General features: G+C 40.1%; 1 protein-coding gene across 1 annotated transcript in view; it reads left to right on the plus strand.

Moving 5' to 3' along the window:
• The first annotated feature begins 827 nt into the window (after nt 1-827).
• The window catches only part of nectin3a (nectin cell adhesion molecule 3a), a 54,963-nt gene continuing 35,370 nt past the window's right edge, over nt 828-20,420 (plus strand). The window contains exon 1 of the mRNA XM_010893645.3: nt 828-1,099. Within this exon, the coding sequence (XP_010891947.2) occupies nt 907-1,099 (193 nt within the window). The 5' untranslated portion in view covers nt 828-906. The remainder of the gene's footprint in view (nt 1,100-20,420) is intronic.

Below are 20,420 nucleotides of genomic sequence, written 5' to 3' on the forward strand. Positions count from 1 at the left end.
CTATAGAAATCTTTTAAGAAAAGCCAAAAATAATCCTATATTGTTGACCCACCACAGTAAAACATTTGCCTGTGTTGATACATCTCCATGCAGTTCACAACCACAAAACCAGCAAGCTTGCATATTTGTTGAAAACTCTGTGGTACTCCGCTGTCGAAAAAGCCCTTTAGGGGTTGACAACAGATATTGATGAGTGTTATTTTAAGTGTCCTTCTTGGTGTTTAAGTGGCAGAGTAGGTTTACTAGCTTATAAACTAGTCACTATTGTAATCCTTTCAAAGAGTGCATCCTCAAGCTGGCCTGTGTCTCAAATTCTTTTACAGGAACACTTTCACAGGCCAAGCACACATGTGTTCATTGGATGTGTCTAACCCTTTTCTAACCCTTTTCTCACCATCTCTGTATATTCTCAAATTGAAAAAAGTAAGGGAGTGCCCCCGTCCCACGCCACCACCACTATACCTCTGCCAAAAATCCTTACAAGGATAGCAAAACAAGGGAAATTCGACCTTGTGGGAACATTTTGCTGGTCCCCATAAGGAAAGGGGATATTTTAAGTTAAGGGTTTAAGTTAAGGGTTTAATACTGGTGAAATCAGATTTTAAAAGGGCCCTCACAAAGGTAGTAAATGAAACGTGTTTGTGTGTGCCTGAGACAATGACCTATACTTAGTATATCATTGGCGTGTGAGAGCCTCTAGATATGTTCCTCTGCTCAGGCGTAGCTGAAATCTGACAGATCTTACAACGTCTGGACAGGTATTTCACATATCAACTAAGCATAAATAGTGATAGCATTCTGTGAGTCGATGACACTGTTGATGACATTCCACCCAACCATTGGTTGCTGCATGCAACGTCTGAGCAGGGCAACGTGACAAGTGACTCCTACAGCCCACGCGCCTAGATGGTCGCTATGGAGAGGAGTTGCGGAGCAAGCAAGCAGCAGTTAGGAATCGAGGTGGAATCTGAGCGAGAGGAACGGAAAGTGTACGGAGAAATCATGGCCAAAAGATTGCTGCTTCATTACCACACGAGTAATTTGTCTCTCAATGGACTGCAGGCAGCCACAGTTTTACTTTTCATCTATGGGTTTACTTGTAAGTTATCCGTTTCTTTTAACTTCTCAATTTAAGAATGCACTTCAGAGTTTTATATTTTGAAGTTTCATTGTAGATAAGTTGTGGTAGCTACATGGTAAGTGGCTAGCGTCAGCGGTTAGCGTAGATGGCTAGCTTTGCTAACCGGGACGCTAATTCTGTATGGGAACGACCTGAACGAGTGTGTCTAGCTGCTGTAGCTTTACCACTCGGGAGGTAAAGTAGCTGCATTAGCGACCCACAGTAGCTAGCGGGTTTGTTTGGATGAATAGTTCGCGACTTTTTTGAATCACGTCTGTTGAACTATTAAAGTATATGTTGTTCACTTTTGCAATATGAAACGACCTAGTCTTAATTAAATTACGTATTGTAGCAAATGCACTACCAATAACGTTTACTTCCAACACTGCATCTTTCGAATCGAAATGTGACATCGCAACTACTGTAGTACTGTGAGAATGAGATGTTTGCCACAGTACTTACAGTAATCGACGGTCAGCAGCTAATACTGGGGTATTTCATTGTCCAGAAGAAATTAGAAAATAGTATTGAAGGAAGAATAGTTGAAATTAACTAACTAGCTTGCTATTACTTAACAACTCCAAATGTTTATGGTTACAGTAAATGTTTAATTATTAGCTGGCAGGATGTAAGGCAAAAAAATATATTAACGCGGTACTTGTGTTATTCTTTGTATTCCATGTTGAAGCTTGTCAACAGTTGTATTTCACAGATTATAAAAAAAACAACAACAACGTTACAAGTCAAACAGTAAAGAATACCCAGTTACAGTAATTTAAGCCCAATAAAGGCTAGTGTGATTATATTACCTAGTCCTCATTGTTGATGTAAACATGACTCATTATTTTTTAGGATTGGCAGTATGTCTTCACTTCGCTTTAATATTTTATTTTTACGATTGACTCATGTGACTTATAGTGACTGATGAACTGCAGCATTTTCAGATAAGGTGTATTTGGACCTGTCCCTGAGAACTCATACATCTAACTGTAACTATGAAGACATACTTCAAAAATGTCTGTGTTTCATTGAAACTGTTTCATGACTAAAGTGAAAGAAAAGAAAACTAACTTTATATTTAGGTCAAAGGCAGTCTGATGACTAAAACACCCTGACTTCCTAATAATTCTTGTACATACAATGTGACATCATTATAACTCTGGTAAAATTGCCAAATGCAAATTGGAGCACAGCTCTATGACAGATTTAATTGATGGAGTTGATCCCAACTTTTTCACACTTATCTGTAATAGTTTTGTGTAAATATCATAATTTTTGAATTATGTATTATATATTTAGATTTCTTACATAATGCCTTGAATTTGTCTTGTGGTAGTACCTCAAAGAATGTACTACTAAGGATTGTATTAATTGCAAAAAACAAGATCTAGATTTCTTTGGTAATTATTAGGGCAGTTGTGTCTGAATCAGTAATACTTGTATTTCAAATTCAAAAACATGAGATATTGACAACATATTGTTTCACAATGATGGGCAATACACAACATGCTGTAAAATTGTAAGGTTAAAACAATTAATAACACATTCAAAAGTTCACTCCATTCACTCTACACATCATTAATGCTTCCTCATTAAAGGCTTACAGTGTACTTAATCCAGTTACAGACTCTCAAGAGTTTTGTATTATAATTTTTTCAACACTGCCTCCCGGAGTCAGAAGGCTAATTTCTTTATTGAAGCTTTTTCTTAGGTTCCCTTTCATGGATCAAAACTCTGCTACCCATGGTATGGATTGCAATTTGATAGGGGAGATAAGCTGTCAAAACTACTAATCAGCTAATATGTCTAGGGGACCCGAGCTTCCCACATTTGTTTATGTATGATAACCCCCAGTCTCTGCTTGTAAACTGCTCTTAACTTTGGAATTGTCTTCGTTATCCAAGTAAACTTTAATCAAGCAATAACTGATGAAATACTGGAGGGAGCACAACTGATGACCATTTGCAGTTCCACTTTACAAACTGACTGTACTATGACTAGCATTGCTTAATATTTGGGGCCAGGATATGCTACTGGAAGGATCAACCAGATAATCCCTTACTGCGCCAAGGTGTACCTGGGCACACTATGAGGTGCAAGTGCACTTGGCGACAGACAGGTTAATTAGTCTTGCTCTGAATGAGGTCAAACAGAGAATATTAGAGGGAAGATGAACAAAAGAGGTACCACCGAGGCCCCTCTCAGGGGGTTCATGTCTGTCAGTCGCCCAGGAGGAATGATACAGGTAGGAAGAACAGAGAAACCAAGGGGTTTGGTGGTATAATGCAGGGAATTTGACCTAGGAATGGCTGTGCAATCCTAGTCCCCATTAGGCACTTGACCCAGCACTAGGGCCAGGTAAAATAGACCTTCCCTAGAAGGCCGAGAGACTGATGCAGAAGCCAAGGGGACACTAATGGACATCACAGGTTGTATGGGGTGTTTGGGCCTAATTTGTAACCTTCCATTTGATTTTACCACCGCATTTTCGGTGGTAAAAATTAAATTTGTGATTGCATATTAGTCACTTTCTCCCTCACTCACTCACTCACTCCTTGTGACAAGGGAGTAACAGTGATGAGCTGTTGGTGAGTGAAATTTAACAAGCCTTCAATATGACATTTCAAGTTAAAATGAGAGAGTTCGGTCTACAAAATATGATCTCCCTCTCAATCCAACACATGCTAAAGACACCATGTCCTTGGATGTTGGCATCATAGTGGACAATGTAAAAAATACACCATGGTGAAACCAAATCATGTGCTGGTGCCACCAACTGGAAATGTTTGTCTGGAGCCCTGTGACTAGTGCTATTAACAAATTTGCTTTCTATATTTGTTGTTTGACAGACATACTTGCATATCAACTTGTTCAATATCAATTGCAGCTTGTTTCCTATTCACAGTGTCCCTTGCTGTGGAAAATAGTTTTCTTTCAGACTGGGATGTTTTGCAATGGACTATTCTGACATTGGTGTACTGAGCTCCGTAGGGTACCGTTGAACGATTAAGTTCCACCTCACATAGTTTCCAAACCAATGTGCCTTTATTTTTATAAGACCCCATCCACTGCCCAGGGAAACCAAATCCTCTTTATTTTCATATTAATATTAACATATTAATTGATGAGTTGATGGCAGCAGCAGTAGGGTCATTTATGTTAACCCAACCTGATTTGGTTATCATCCCCTAAAGCCTTCCTGGGAGCGAGCAAAATAATATGGTGGGGTGATTTTATTTTGAACAGTTTAAACAAAATATCTCCAGACTCAAAATTATTTTTTGCATTTAAATAGCCATTATTTATGTAGTTAAGTGTCATTTAATTGTCGAATATGAATGTAATAGTACTAAGGGCCAGTTGGTGAACAAATGTTCAACTCCAATTATTTAATTGCAGATATTATGCTATAAGAGATTATTTGTTGTAGAGGTGTTTCCCAGAATAGCAGAGGCTCTCGAAAACAAACTCAGCTGGATGTCAGGGTCTATTTATATACAGTATCTCACAAAAGTGAGTACACCCCTCACATTTTTGTAAATATTTGATTATATCTTTTCATGTGACAACACTGAAAAAATGACACTTTACTACAATGTAAAGTAGTGCGTTTACAGCTTGTATAACAGTGTAAATTTGCTGTCCCCTCAAAATAACACAACACACAGCCATTCATGTCTAAACCGCTGGCAACAAAAGTGAGTACACCCCTAAGTGAAAATGTCCAAATTGGGCCCGAAGTGTCAATATTTTGTGTGGCCACCATTGTTTTTACAGCTCTGCCTTAACCCTCTTGGGCATGGAGTTCACCAGAGCTTCACAGGTTGCCACTGGATTCCCCTTCCACTCCTCCATGACGACACAGAGCTGGTAGATGTTAGAGACCTTGCGCTCCTCCACCTTCCGTTCGAGGATGCCCCACAGATGCTCAATAGGGTTTAGGGCTGGAGACATGCTTGGCCAGTCCATTCACCTTTACCCTCAACTTCTTTAGCAAGGCAGTGATCGTCTTGGAGGTGTTTGTGGTCGTTATCATGTTGGAATACTGCCCTGCGACCCAGTCTCCGAAGGGAGGGGATCATGCTCTGCTTCAGTATGTCACAGTACATGTTGGCATTCATGGTTCCCTCAATGAACCGTTTCTCCCCAGTGCCGGCAGCACTCATGCAGCCCCAGACCATGACACTCCCACCACCATGCTTGACTGTAGGCAAGACACTTGTCTTTGTACTCCTCACCTGGGTCCCATCATACACGTTTGACACCATCTGGGTCTCATCAGACCACAGGACATGGTTCCAGTAATCCATGTCCTTAGTCTGCTTTTCTTCAGCAAACTGTTTGCAGGCTTTCTTGTGCATCATCTTTAAAAGAGGCTTCCTTCTGGGACGACAGCCATACAGACCAATTTGATGCAGTGTGCGGCGTATGGTCTGAGCACTGACAGGCTGAACCCCCACCCCTTCAACCTCTGCAGCAATGCAGGCAGCACTCATATGTCTATTTCCCAAAGACAACCTCTGGATATGACTCTGAGCATGTGCACTCAACTTCTTTGGTCGACATGGCGAGGCCTGTTCTGAGTGGAACCTGTCCTGTTAAACCAGTGTATGGTCTTGGCTACCGTGCTGCAGCTCAGTTTCAGGTTCTTGGCAATCTTCTTATGTCCTAGGCCATCTTTATGTAGAGCAACAATTCTCTTTTTCAGATCCTCAGAGAGTTTTATGCCACGAGGTGCCATGTTGAACTTCCAGTGACCAGTATGAGGGAGTGTGAGGGCGATGACACCAAATTTACCACACCTGCTCCCCATTCACACCTGAGACCTTGTAACACTAATGAGTCACATGACACCGGGGAGGGAAAATAGCAAATTGGGCCCAATTTGGACATTTTCACTTAGGGGTGTACTCACTTTTGTTGCCAGCGGTTTAGCCATTAATGGCTGTGTGTTGTGTTATTTTGAGGGGACAGCAAATTTACACTGTTACACAAGCTTAACACTCACTACTTTACATTGTAGCAAAGCGTCATTTCCTCAGTGTTGTCACATGACAAGATATAATCAAATACTTGCAAAAATGTGAGGGATGTACTCACTTTTGGGAGATACTGTATCTAGGACCTCAGAGAGGATCTGGAAGATTCCAGACCAGAAGCTAACAGGTTAGGGCAAAGCTGTGAATCACATTTAGAGGAGTTAGGGATTATGCTATGGAGCCTAGCCGTAAATCTAGACTAGTCTATCTATGATCTTAAATTGAATGAGATTGTGTCTAAAGTTGATTGAGTGGATATGTATGTATTTCAAAATATCTTCCAAAGTTGACATGGACATTGGAAGATGGATATTTGGCTGAATCAAGAACAGAGTTTTTATTACCAAATCCAAGTTTGATCAACATTCTCCCGCTACACTTTAAATTAGCTAAGGAACAACAGCTTTTCAGCATAATGCATCCGTCAATAAGTAGTGTCAGTAGCTAGCTTCTGTATCAATCTTTGATTGTGTACAAATGCCTGATTGCTAAAAGTAAATTTCTTATGTCTATTTAGTTTGTCTGCTTAAAGGGGCTTTATGGCAATTTGATTATATTTATTCTTTCTTGAGTTAAATGTTCCCAACACAACTATCTTTACTCCGAGCGAAAACTCTACTGTTCTCCCTCAGCGGACCAATGGGAATTTTAAGCCACTGTATTGCTTCTTCATTGATGCCAAGGGTGAAATGTTCCTCAGTTCTTTAGCCAATTACTGGAGTCATGAAAGTCCAAATTACTTTTATTGATTTAACCTCATATTAATTTCCTAAAACACAGACTTTTTTTCCTCAATGCCAATGCTACATGATGAAACGGAGGCAACAGAAAATACAAAAGCGATAGAAAGAGATGGAACCTCAGGCAGAGGAGGGGAGAGCAGCGGAAAGAAATAGAACATTAGGCAGAGTAGAGGAGCGCAACGGAGCCTCTTAGGGTTGGGCGTGTGCATTGGCAGGGGAGGGGAAATGAAGACATATTTCAGTGACTGAGGGAGAGGAAAAGCACTGCAGCCGCAGAGTCTGGAAGTATTGACCTGCAGTCGGGCTCCATGCCAGAGCCCCTTTCCAGTCTGGCTGTCACAAACGGAGCAGCTGGGGATACTGTAACCTACTCTGTGGTTAACTCTGTGTCCTAAATGGCACCCTTTCCCATTCAGGGACACACCTGCTTATCCTATCTCTTTTGCTCTCCTTGTGATCATGTTATCTTTGGGGTTCATACATCTTGACAGTTATACAGTAGATAAACAGTGCTAAGGAGTCATGTGATTCATCCATCAGGTAAATTAATTAGAATTTAGTCACTTTTGAAAAATGCCCTTTTCATTTGTATGTTGAAATATTTTGGATTCCCAACCATACCATTAGACATCCATGCCTTCATTTCTGAAAAGATAAAAATTTTTCATCATTTAAAAGCCTATGATTATGGTTTAAGTACTTTATAGATTTCAAATGATTATTTTAAGGAAATAGTATTTTTTACCTTGAACCTCAATCTAAGCATTGATATTGTAGCTTTGACCATATTCCGCATTATCTGAGGTTTCTGTTTTGTGCCCGTCACCATTTGAGACACAACATGCTCTTGAATCTCAGATGGATATAATATTTTGTACGGGGGAGATTCACCCATATTCACGTGGCCTTATATTCACTCTTTCTAGGACTACTTGATTCACGATTTTATTTATTTTTTGCGATATTTTGTTTGCTATCAAATATATTGTCTTCCATTTCCCTTGGCCCTGCTGCATGATAAAAATGTTATTATATACATGTTATAAAATCAAACCAACTAGTATCACACAAGTTTCTCATTCTGAATAATGTCTCCGCTATTTGGGGGATGAGCTACAAGCACAGAAAGAGTTAACATATTTACACTTTAAATAAAGTGGGAATACACATTTCTATTTTCAAAGGGTCTCGTTAATGTTTTTGAAGTAGTATACGTTAAAATGTAAAAAAATAACATAACTATAACATTTCTTTGGTGAACCTCTAGAATTACAGTAGTTTTCCGGGAACCGCCAATTCTGTAAATTATATTTATATACTTATTTACTGAAATGGCACACACCCTGTAATCAAGAGCATGTTGTTCCTCACAAAAGCTGTTACGTAACAAAATACAACATAAGCATTACAAGAAAGTTTAACAATGTAATTTCTAAATAGTTTGACTCCACAGTTTGTAAACTAAGAAATTATGTCCGTCTCAAACGTTTAACGCCAAGGATGAAGACATTGTGTGGTATAGACAGTAGGTCAACCCTGAACATAAGTGTCTTAGATTTCTTTTAGCATTCACGCCCAAAAAGTAACCTTTTGAGTATTTCCACAATGTGTGGACGTTTTCTTTCAAAACAAAAGAGGTGCTGTTAAAAATTGACTGATTTGTAAATTGATTTAACCTGTAGTAAAACTAGGGCTGAATGATATGGACCAAAAATATACAACATCATATTAGAATATTTACAACATGGGAACGAAAACCATATTTTAAAAGATATCTGTGGAAATGTATCACATATTGAAGTGAATACCCTGCTGTAGAAATAAACGAATACATTAATATGTATTCCCATTATGTTACTGAATAGCTTTTTAGAGTTTCAGAATACTAGCCGTGTGCCAAACGATCTAATTTATTGCAGCCATTCTAGGTCTCAATCTCAACAGTAAGAGCTTGAATAATAGTTTCCTGGTCAGAGAACACATCTGGTTAGCGTGGCTGCTAGCATTCAGACCTGGTTATTTCTTATCAGTTAGTAGCCTTTAAGACTTACTGTATGGGTAGGCTATCCGCAAAGGCATTGACAACTAAACAGATTGTTGTATATCACCTGATCAATCCATTCCATATTTTCTTAATTTACACTTAAACATTTCTTATGACTACCATTGTTTTGATCAGCATTTTTTAGTCATGAACTGGCCTATTTATTTATCATCAAGTTTATTTATCATCAAGTTGCCTTCGAAAAAGGACATCTGCTAAATTACTTAAATGTATTTGTAAATTATATCATAGGACATGAAAATCTGTAAAACTGTGTGACAGTGTTTAATTTTGCTGATGGGCTATTGTCAATCTTTTTTTGTTTTAAACAATAATTACATTGAAAGAGCTACTCCTGAAAGGCCAAATGTGTGATGAAATTTGCTTTGAAATTACAAACCTTTGTATTAGCTTTTTGGAGAAATGTGTGGGATTTCAAGAAATTGCCTTAAACCTATCAAAATAGGGAGGGGACCCTAAAATGTGGTAATTATGTGGTTTGACGGGCTGACGTTTCCTGTTGCCGCTTCCTTGGCCATGCCCCATGGCACTGACCACACCCCTTTTTGATACAGAAAAATGGGAAAACCTGCACTGCTTTGTGACCCTAAAAGGCTGCAAATATTTTGCGGAACAAAACGACTTTGCAATAAGTCCCTGCACTTTTATTTTCCTTTAAAGAGCTTTGACATTGTCTCATTTAGAGTAGCACCTGAGAGTTATGGAACAGTTTGGTTTTGGTGTTTTTGTGTCAAGTGACTCAGCAATAACAAACAAAAGCTAAGGTCTTATCAGGTCATCTAATTCTGCGCTGCTTGAGCGGACCAATTCTAAGTACGACTACCAACAAAAACAGTGTTGTACATGAGGAATATTGGGATGTTTTTGTGGGGAGAAGATTGTTTCAATTAATAAGCTACTTATCTTTCGGTTAAGCAGTCCAAGAGCTTGAGGAAGGGATGCTGGGTCTGCCATACAGTGGAAGGTGCGCAAGTCTGAACTTTACCCACATCAGCAAAACTAGATAACGTACAAGTGAATCACTCTGAAATTAATTACATAAACAAATATGTACTTTAAAATAGCATGATGTGCAATCTGCCTCCAGAAGCTGTAACAAAACAAGCGATTATTGTGATAGGTGTTGATCTTTATTTAATTTTAGCAAAACAATTTATTTTAATAATTTTATTGCACCACCCTCAGTAAAACAAGATGTAGCACTGTAGTGGATCGCAACTAGTGTTGGACAGTTATAGAGATTCCTCTGACTGCATAAAATGTATGTTTTCATTTTTTAGGAGAGATGTTTTTATAAAGAGTAAGTAATTCCCGGACTGTCACTTTCAGTGCACCCAGAGTGTAAAACCCTGAGTTTGTAGACTGAGAAGGGGAGGGGATGGTCTCAGGCGTGGTTCCACCAAACTGTGAGGTCTGTAATTGAAGACCATAGTTTGGTGGTTTCTTCTCTCATGGCTGTGTGATTCCTTCACAATATAAATAAATAATGTAGTAATGGAACTACTGAAATTACAGGCTTAAGATGGAAATAGATCAAGAAAAAGACATGCACAGCAAAAAATAATAAGGCTTTTGCACCGTCATTACACATCGTTGAATTTGTAGTAACTTTCCTATGAGGAAGGACACACATTTTGTTTCTCCTACATATCTCTATTATTACCTAATAAAAGCATATTTCTTTCCTCTTTTTGGCCATATACTTTTTGAACCACGCAAACAATTTTAATTTCAATATCTATATTCAAAATGAACACACAAACAAGTGGACATGCCCACTGACTTTGCTATGTTTTGGAAAGCAAAACATAGTAATTACTATTGGTGAGCTTAGCTATACAAGGCTTCAAAGAAGCTGTGTTTGGGGACCACATGTGTAGCTGTTTTATCCATCTTAATCTCACTTGTGAGGCACAAGCAGACTCGCAATCACAATTAAAGGCTCTTTTTATAAAGGATAGCCTCACTATGGTGTACATAATCCATGAAACAGAATTTGATATGTAGCGGGCCAGCATTGTTGATCTTAATTTGGTCGTATACAGGTTCATTACACTTACTCTACTACACAGTAACTACGCTAAGTTTGTAACTAATTTGAAACCATCTGTCCAGTTTCCTTTCATTACAGTTCAACCATTATGCCATGGCTAAGTTATTTAACATAGGTCTCACTTACCTTAAATGTAGTTTCATTCAAGTCTACATGCCACCCGTGCAATTTCTGGGAATGGACAGATTCCATTGACATAACTGGGGGGCGTAAATGGCTTCCAGATGTTTGTCACAATTAATGTCCATACTGTAAATGATTAGAGGTAACCTTTAAAAACTATTTTGCCTGCTGTTGAGCGGTCAGATTATTATTTTTTTCTTCCCCTGGGAAAGCAGATTTCGGCTAGCACTAAATGAAACAGGGTACATTATGGTTAACAGTGAGTGATTACAGTGGACGCAGGGTAGGCAAAATATGCACTGCCAGGCACATTTTCCCTTTAGAATTGGAGCTCCTGGGTTATGGAAACAGGTGCAGCTGCTCATTCAGTATAACTTTCACTTCTCACTCAACTGTCAGTTGTCATAGGTTCTCATCATATCTCTAAACTGAGGTCTTCACAGTTCCAAATTGCCCCGTTCCAAAATGATGAACCCATGTCTTTCCAGCCCACCCAGATATGCATGAATTAAAACAATACTAGTAATGGAGACTCGTTCCAAATGGTGTCATTGACAAACAGGTCCTGAAAATTAGAGTGGGGAAAAAGGAAAGAATGGTTCCCTTCTTCATGACACAATGCCATTTTTTGTATCTGAGATACCTATTCTGAACCCAATGTAGAAAGTGGAAGAAATTGTGACATAGTGAAGCTATAAGCCACAAATATACAAAACAAGCAGTTTTGGCTAAATGAGCTGGACAACTTACTGTGTAACATCTTAAAAATAACAGCCCCAAGTCGTACAGTAGTGTGCATGCATTGAGTAATTGATTTTGATTGTTTTCTGCAGCAATAGGACAATCTCTTCCATTTGGCTTGTATTTTGGCAGCTGCTAGAAAAAATGTATTTTATACTTTTATTGTGGTGATCAACTACATTAGCATAGAAGCTGGTAAAAAAAAATAATCATCAGAGTGGCCTGCGGAACCATGGTTGAGTGGTAATGCTCCCAGATCAATGGACATATACGGCTCTTCTCCAGGGACCAGGGTTCAATACCCGTCTCTGTTCACTTCTGTGTCTCCACTTCACTTGTCTCCCTTTGATTCCTACTGTCAATAAATAGCCTTGCAAAACAAACAATAAAAAGGAGAGTGAGTGTGTACTCTTGTTCTATCTACCTACTAAAGTGGACCAAAAAGGCAATTTGAGGCCCTTAACCTAGCCTTGTGTCCAGTTCCACAGTAATGTAAAGGTTGGTGCTGGTTCCAGCAATTTCTTGACTGGATTGCATATGCTTCTTGTGTGCTCTTTCCTTGTCTCCTTCTTCTTTGGGTTCTGAGAAGACGCAACCTCCCTCCCTGTTTTTTGGGGGGGGGGGGGGGGGTTGTTGAAGAAAAGTTTTGATTGGCAGAATAAAATAATCTCAGGCCTAATCAGGATGTTTTAAACTTGGTATCTGGACCAAGACATGGTTTGAAACACATTATGTTGCATGTACTATGGACTACTGCAAACAACAAAAATACTGAATTACACTGGTAAAATATTTTTGTTTTCTTGTAGTTTGTACACGGGGGGAAATGTTGAAGGAGAAGTAAACTTTTGTAATCTGAATCCATAGATAAGTGGTATGGGTATGCAAAATGGGTCAACTTGGAGCACCTTTATCCCTTGAATGTTTTGGGATTCAGGTCCCAAATATTTTGTACAAATCACTAGTGCTGCTATCAAGAAGTGATTGCATCTAAATGGATTTACCCAAATATGTCAACACACGTTACTTCTAAGAACAGTTCTTTGGATCTGATGTTTTTTTATTTTTATAATTTGTTTAAATAAATCACTTAACTGACAGTGTAGCTAGTATACTTCCTAGCTAATAAGAGGTAGACTATGTTTCCCAAGTGAGTGAATGACATTTTGAATCCTACTCTTGTTTTCTCTCACGGTCTTATCTCATTGGAACTAGAGCTCTGACAGGCAGTGTGAATCAAACACTTGTCATGAAGGAGGGAGCTACTGTGTCCTCGTCCCTGTCATCAAGGACATTGCACAAAGAGCTTGTTTGTTTTCAGCACTCTTCTCTCGCTCTCTCTTGGTAATTGCTAGTTGCGCTGGAAGTTTTTAACTAGGGGCTATCGTGTGGAGGGAGTAGATGTCTCCAAAATGGCACTTTGCTTTGGACAGAAGTAGTGCACTTTAAATGGAACAGGGTGCCATTTAGGATGCTCCCACGTTCCTCCTGAATATACTGAGATAAGTGGAGTGACTGAGTGCAGACTGAGTTGCATGGTTATGATCACTGTTTCACTTGGACCTGGGGATGATGGACATTAGACTGAGGTTGATCATGGACGCACAGTGCTTTATCTCTGGACCATTTGTGCGCTTAGGATTTTAGGCTTATCCATTCCTTTTATAATCCCTCCATGTGGCTAGGCCTACCTGGTGAACACCCCCCTTTCTGATGGGGGGTGTGGGCAAACACGCTGGCGACAAACGACGGCGTGTTGATGCGTGAAATGCTAAAATGTCCTCCCTGTACTCTGTTGCTTGTTAACTTTATTTTCTTAATATTTGACAATACTGTCTTTCCTTAATAACATAATTCCTTAATAATAACCTAAGTACTCACTCTCAACCATTCTCTAATACTGTTCATGAATCGCCTCCCAGACTTCTAATAAAAGCCACTAGCTACTAACTAATGAGGCAATATGAATGCCATTGGGGGTTAAAGAGGGGGTAGGAAATGTAGTTTTGCTGGATGTAGCACACAGTGCCCCATGATTTCAATTTTTTTTTACTTTACAAACTCTCCTGAGGATTTCATACAATACATTCGCTGCTGTACAAAATAGTTTTTCCGCAAAAAGTATCCCTTCGATGGGGGGATGGAAAATATGGTGTGAATGGATTTATAACACAATCCCCCTCATAATCTAACAATGATAACATTAATATAAGATTTTATATTAGAGATGTTCTCTACATTAACTTAAGCTCTAAACATTTCTCAGTGTGCTCCAACTTAATATATTCTTTAACTTATGTAAAGTATTATTTAATTAGTAATTTTGTTTTGTTTGTTTTCCCCCATACTTTTTCTTTTGTCTCCAGCCTGATGCTAATCTGTTGTAGCAGATTGTAACAAGTTGTGACTGTTAGTTAACTTGCTTGCTTCTTACCTTTTGGTTGTCACTCACAATGATGGCTACCACCTTTATATCAGTGTCACAGCCACTTACTGACAGTTCAACATAAACATCTGGGTGCACAAACAAAGCCAATTACGTTTCTCTGACCTTGCTTGCTTGACACTCTGAACGTCGGGTGCAGGACATTCTTGCTCTGCTCTGATGCTCCTGCGATAATAAACTGCACACAATGGTAATCTGCGTTCAGCACACGGGAAAACAATTTATTTGGTAAAAGTATTTCTGTGGTGGCGCATCACCATTTATCTATGGTGGGCTGCCGCTGTTATTACAATAAGAGGGAAACACTGCATAATATCTGTCCTTGCTGTGTGAAACTTTGGATTCTAGCATACATTTGGCTCCAAATTTTAATTAGTGCATTGAGCATTTTCATCCAGCATCACTGCGACTGAGGAATTTGTCAGCTGAATACCTTTCAAGTATTTGGCCTGATTTATAAGCCCACTCTGCCTGGTTGTTGACCACTCGTTATGAAAAACAAGATCACAAGAATGAAACAAGGCTTAAATACTCCCTCCCAGGCCTGGATCACAAGCTTGAAGTTTACTCAAGTCTCAAATTCTAAGGCACCCAAATCCAGGCAATGTGAGAAATCCAAAAGACCTGTTCCCTATAAATGGTGTAATTAATTTGGCTTGTGGAGCAGCCCTGCCACTTGTATAAGATACACCGCAGCCATGGCGTTAATGGGATTTCGGACCACTACCTAGGGCTTTGCCAATTTACTTTCCTAGTTACTTCTCTCAGCAAGTTCATCCAAGCTAGGTTTCACCTCCCTCCAGCCTTCTAATCACCCTATAAACTCAGACATCTCTAGACCGTGTTGTGTCCCAAATGTCACCATTTTTATTTGCCAAAAGTGTAAGAAAAAGAGATAACAATTGGTATAAGTACACAATGACTAAAAATAGCTTGGCTATTTTAATGTAATACCAGTTGATGTGCAGGCTTACAAGGTAGTTGATGTTTATGTACAGTGGGGAGAACAAGTATTTGATACACTGCCGATTTTGCAGGTTTTTCCACTTACAAAGCATGTAGAAGTCTGTAATTTATCATAGGTACTCTTCAACTGTGAGTGACGGAATCTAAAACAAATATCCCGAAAATCACATTGTATGATTTTTAAGTAATTAATTTGCATTTTATTGTATGACATAAGTATTTGATACATCAGAAAAGCAGAACTTAATATTTGGTAGAGAAACCTTTGTTCCTGACCAGGTTTGCACACACTGCAGCAGGGATTTTGGCCCACTCATCCATACAGACCTTCTCCAGATCCTTCAGGTTTCGGGGCTGTCGCTGGGCAATACGGACTTTCAGCTCCCTCCAAAGATTTTCTATTAGGTTCAGGTCCAGAGACTGGCTAGACCACTCCAGGACCTTGAGATGCTTCTTACGGAGCCACTCCTTAGTTGCCCTGGCTGTGTGTTTCGGGTCGTTGTCATGCTGGAAGACCCAGCCACGACCCATCTGCAATACTCTTACTGAGGGAAGGAGGTTGTTGGCCAAGATCTCGCGATACATGGCCCCATCCATCCTCCCCTCAATACGGTGCAAGTCGTCCTGTTCCCTTTGCAGAAAAGCATCCCCAAAGAATGATGTTTCCACCTCCATGCGTCACGGTTGGGATGGTGTTCTTGAGGATGTACTCATCCTTCTTCTTCCAAACACGGTGAGTGGAGTTTAGCCCTAAAAGCTCTATTTTTGTCTCATCAGACCACATGACCTTCTCCCATTCCTCCTCTGGATCATCCAGATGGTCATTGGAAAACTTCAGACGGACCAGGACATGCGCTGGCTTGAGCAGGGGGACCTTGCGTGCGCTGCAGTATTTTAATCCATGAGAGCATAGTGTGTTACTAATGGTTATCTTTGAGACTTTCTTCATGAATATTGATGCCCCACGAGGTGAGATCTTGCATGGAGCCCCAGACCGAGGGAGATTGAGCGTCATCTTGAACTTCTTCCATTTTCTAATAATTGCGCCAACAGTTGTAGACTTGTCACGCAAAATCGGTAGTGTATCAAATACTTGTTCTCCCCACTACATGTAGGTAGAGGTAAGGTGACTAGGCATCAAGATAGATTCGTATGGATTAATTATCAATCATCATGCAAGCTTGATTGAATTTCGTGTTATGATGTTTTGCTTCATTCTGCTATGTTTGTGCTAGCTGCCCCATTTGTGAGTGACCGACTGTCTTACTTAGTGAGTACCCATTGTTAAATAGCATAGTGGTTAGAGACGCAGTCTGCCACTCAGGAGACCAGGTATCAAAGCCGACTGAGACGAAGTGAATTAGGCTTAGTTGAGGCTGGCTAAATGCTTCAGTAGCTACGTATAGTCAGCCAAAAGTAAAACAGTTCATGGTTAGGTTGCAATCGATGAGATGCAATCGGCATTTGTGACATCATAAATCGCTTAAATTGTTGGACTCTATGCCTTGAAACATGCTGCTCTCTCACCCAGGAAAAGCAGTTTAGAGTGAGGGCAACGTAACCTATTGCTCTCTCCCCACTGATGAGGGCTGGATTCAAACTCACCTAAATTAAAGTAAAAAAAAAAAAAGAAATCATAGGCTGTTTCAACTTGAATTGAATTTCATCACAGCAACTCATAACGTATGCCTCAGAAGTGTGTATGGCCCCCACGTACCTGTATGGATTCCCAACAACGTCTGGGCATGTTCCTGATGAGACGGTGGACGCTGTCCTCTGGGATCTCCTCCCAGACCTGGATCAGGGCATCAGTGAGCTCCTGGACAGTCTGTGGTGTTACTTGGCGTGTTGGATGCAGCGACACAACGTCCCAGAGGTTCTCAATTGGATTCAGATCTGGGGAACGTGAGGGCCAGTTAATGGCATGAATGCCTTTGTCATTCAGGAACTGTTGCCTACACATTCTGCCCACATGAGGCCAGGCAGGAGGAACCCAAGGCCCACTGTACCAGTGTAAGGTCTGACGATGGGTCTGAGGATTTCATCCCGGTACCTAAAAGTAGTCATGGTACCGTTGGCTAGCACGTGGAGGTCTGTTTGACCCTCCAAGGATATGCCTGCCCAGACCATCACTGACCCACCGTTAAGCCGGTCATGCTCTATGATGTTGCAGGCAGCATAACGTTCTCTCATGTCTGTCACGTGCTCCGTGTAAACCTGTGAAAACCTGCCTATTTTTTTTTTTGCGAATGCCAATTGCGCTGCACGGTGCTGGGCTGTGAGCACAGTGCCCAATAGAGAATGTTATGCCCTCATACTACCCTCATGGATGGATGGATATAAAATTAACAACCTTTAGGAACAGTGATGGGATTCCCTGAGCTGTACAATTTCACACTATTTTCCTACAGAGCCACAAACAAAACAAATGCAGCATGGAAACAGGTGGCCGAGATAGTTGATGTTCTGGTGTCATTATTAGATAGTTAGCTATGTTAGGTGACTGGTGGCTACCTAATTCTAGCAAGCTGGATTGCTTGCTAGCATTGCAGGTTGTGCCAGAATTACATCAATGAGGCATATGAATTGAGTAGAGAAATGTACAATTAAAAATTTATTAAAATATGTTTCTATTCCAACTTTAACCATTGTAATAAGCTCTATTTCCTTTATAAAAAAATTATGCTCAAACCTTGATACACAGATTACCTGCTGTTATGATGCTAGTACACAGACACGTCCACAAGCAAAGCACTCTGGGCGATGCTGGCTTTGGCTGTCTGAAATTTCACGAACAGGGTGAATGTACCATTAGAGTCGTCTGTGGCGGTTGTCTTGTCACATAGACAATTGCCATGACCCAAATGATCGAACACTTACATAACTCCATTTGAATCAGGAGAGTCTCTGGAACACATTGGTATGTTTAGTTTTATTATAAGACACCCACTAGCCGTGCTATCAATCAGAAGCTAAAGATCAGGGGAAAATCACCTTCATCAGGTACATTTAAAAATTACCATTTGGAGTTGAAAATATGTTCTATATTCAGTAGATTCTCTTAGAACTGTCGACCTCCTTCACTTAACCCTAACCCTGTTGATGTGGATTTTACTGTAGTACACCATCAGCTCATTTGTCTTGCTCACATTGTTCACGGTAAGAGGTGATGGAAACGCTGGATGAATCTTTTGGGCTTTTGATATTTTGACAGGCTTTGTTGATGACGACATGTCACATGCATATTCCAAGGCTTCTTTGACTCATTGTGTTGACGAAATAGATCCATCACACTACTTACAGTAAGTACCTCAAATATTACCCACAAATGATTTACCATTATTTCTATTGGACACTGCAAGTCACTCTTGGTAACAGATATGAAATGTAAAAATCTAGCAACACCACTAGTCTGCTAAAAAATAAAATGTACATTAGGATTTGTTGATTTAGAGTCAGTAAATAGAGGAGGAAGGCACAGCTTGAAATCTGACTTGGGGTTTGAACCCTGGTCTTTGGCAGAGAACAGTAAATCTGCATGTCCTGGGTGCTTTACAGTTGTTCTTTTGTATTGGAGATGGATGAGACCTAGGGTACCCAATGAAAAACACCTATTTTGACAGACCACTGGGTAAAATATATATTCCATAGTGCCGCTATCCTATAAATACACTATATGGCCAAAAGTATGTTGACATTATTGAGTTCATGTTTTTCAGCCACACCCATTGCTCACAGGTGCATGAAATCCAGCACATAGCCATGGCATCTCCATAGACAAACATTGGTAGTACAATGGGTCGTACTGAAGAATTCCATGACTTTAAACATGGCATTGTAACATACCACCTTTGCCACAAGTCAGTTTGTGAAATGTCTGCCCTACTAGGTCTGTGTGCTATAATTGCGAGGTGGATGCGTCTAGGGGCAGCAACAGCCCAGCCACAAAGTCATAGACCACGCAAACGTACAGAGCGAGGCCGCCGAGTGCTGAAGCACGTAGTGCACAAAAATCTGTTGCATCACTCACCACAGAGATTCAAAATGCCTCTGGAAGCAACATCAGCACAAGAACGAAATTGGTTTCCATGGTCGAGCAGCTGTACACAAGACCTCACATCAACATGCGCAATGCCAAGTGTCAGCTGGAGTGGCGTAAAGCACGCCGCCACTGGACTGTGGAGCAGTGGAAACGTGTTCTCTGGAGTGATGAATCACGTTTCACTATCTGGCAGTCTGATGGCCGCCAGATAGTGAAGCGCGATTCATCAAAAACATTTTTACAATTGGGTGCTTCCAACTGTGTAGCAACAGTTTAGGGAAGGCCCTTTCTTGTTCCAGAATCACTGCGCCCCAGTACACAAAACGGGGTCCATAAAAAAATTGTTTAACAAGGTTGGTGTGAAGGAACTTGAATGGCCTGCACAGAGCCCTGACCTCAACCCCACTGAACACCTTTGGGATGAATTGAAACAGCGATTGCGAAGCCAGGCCTTCTCGTCAATGCCTAACCTCACATGCGCTTGGCTAAATTAGAAAAAAATCCCACTGAAACTAGGGCTGTCAAAATTCTTCAAAAATGACGTTCGAATATTCCCTCTAAAAAAACACAATATTCGAACTATTCGAACATCTGGTTGCGCATGCGCATTTTGTCAATGACGCGCATTACGTCAATAACAGGACAAATTAATACAAAGAGACATAAATAGACTACCTATACAAGTAGTTAAGTTTAAACATATTTGACAACGTATTACCTACACAAAAACAAGTAAATCAAATGATGACCAAGACCGCAGACCTCATGCTCGCTCTCTCAAGCACTTTCTCTCTCATGCTCTCTGCGCAATAACGGTTTAAAATGAACAACAATAAACACATTTTGAATGCTGTTCAAGAGTTTTGTGCAGGCAATATAAGGTTGGGACTATTGTCCCAAATATAGCAGGCTTCATTCAGTGATTGAAACAAATATTAACATTAATTGAAGTTTCACAGTTGTAGAGTATCCAGTAGAAGTAGACGAATATCTGAAATGAAGACAGATTCAGCAACTGCATGGCCTATTTCTCGCTTAAAATGTTTTCAGAAACACGTTTCAGTGAACTATTTTTGTAAAAT

The sequence above is a fragment of the Esox lucius genome, chromosome 1 (assembly GCF_011004845.1).
Source record: "Esox lucius isolate fEsoLuc1 chromosome 1, fEsoLuc1.pri, whole genome shotgun sequence".
In the NCBI taxonomy this organism is placed as follows: Eukaryota; Metazoa; Chordata; class Actinopteri; order Esociformes; family Esocidae; genus Esox; species Esox lucius.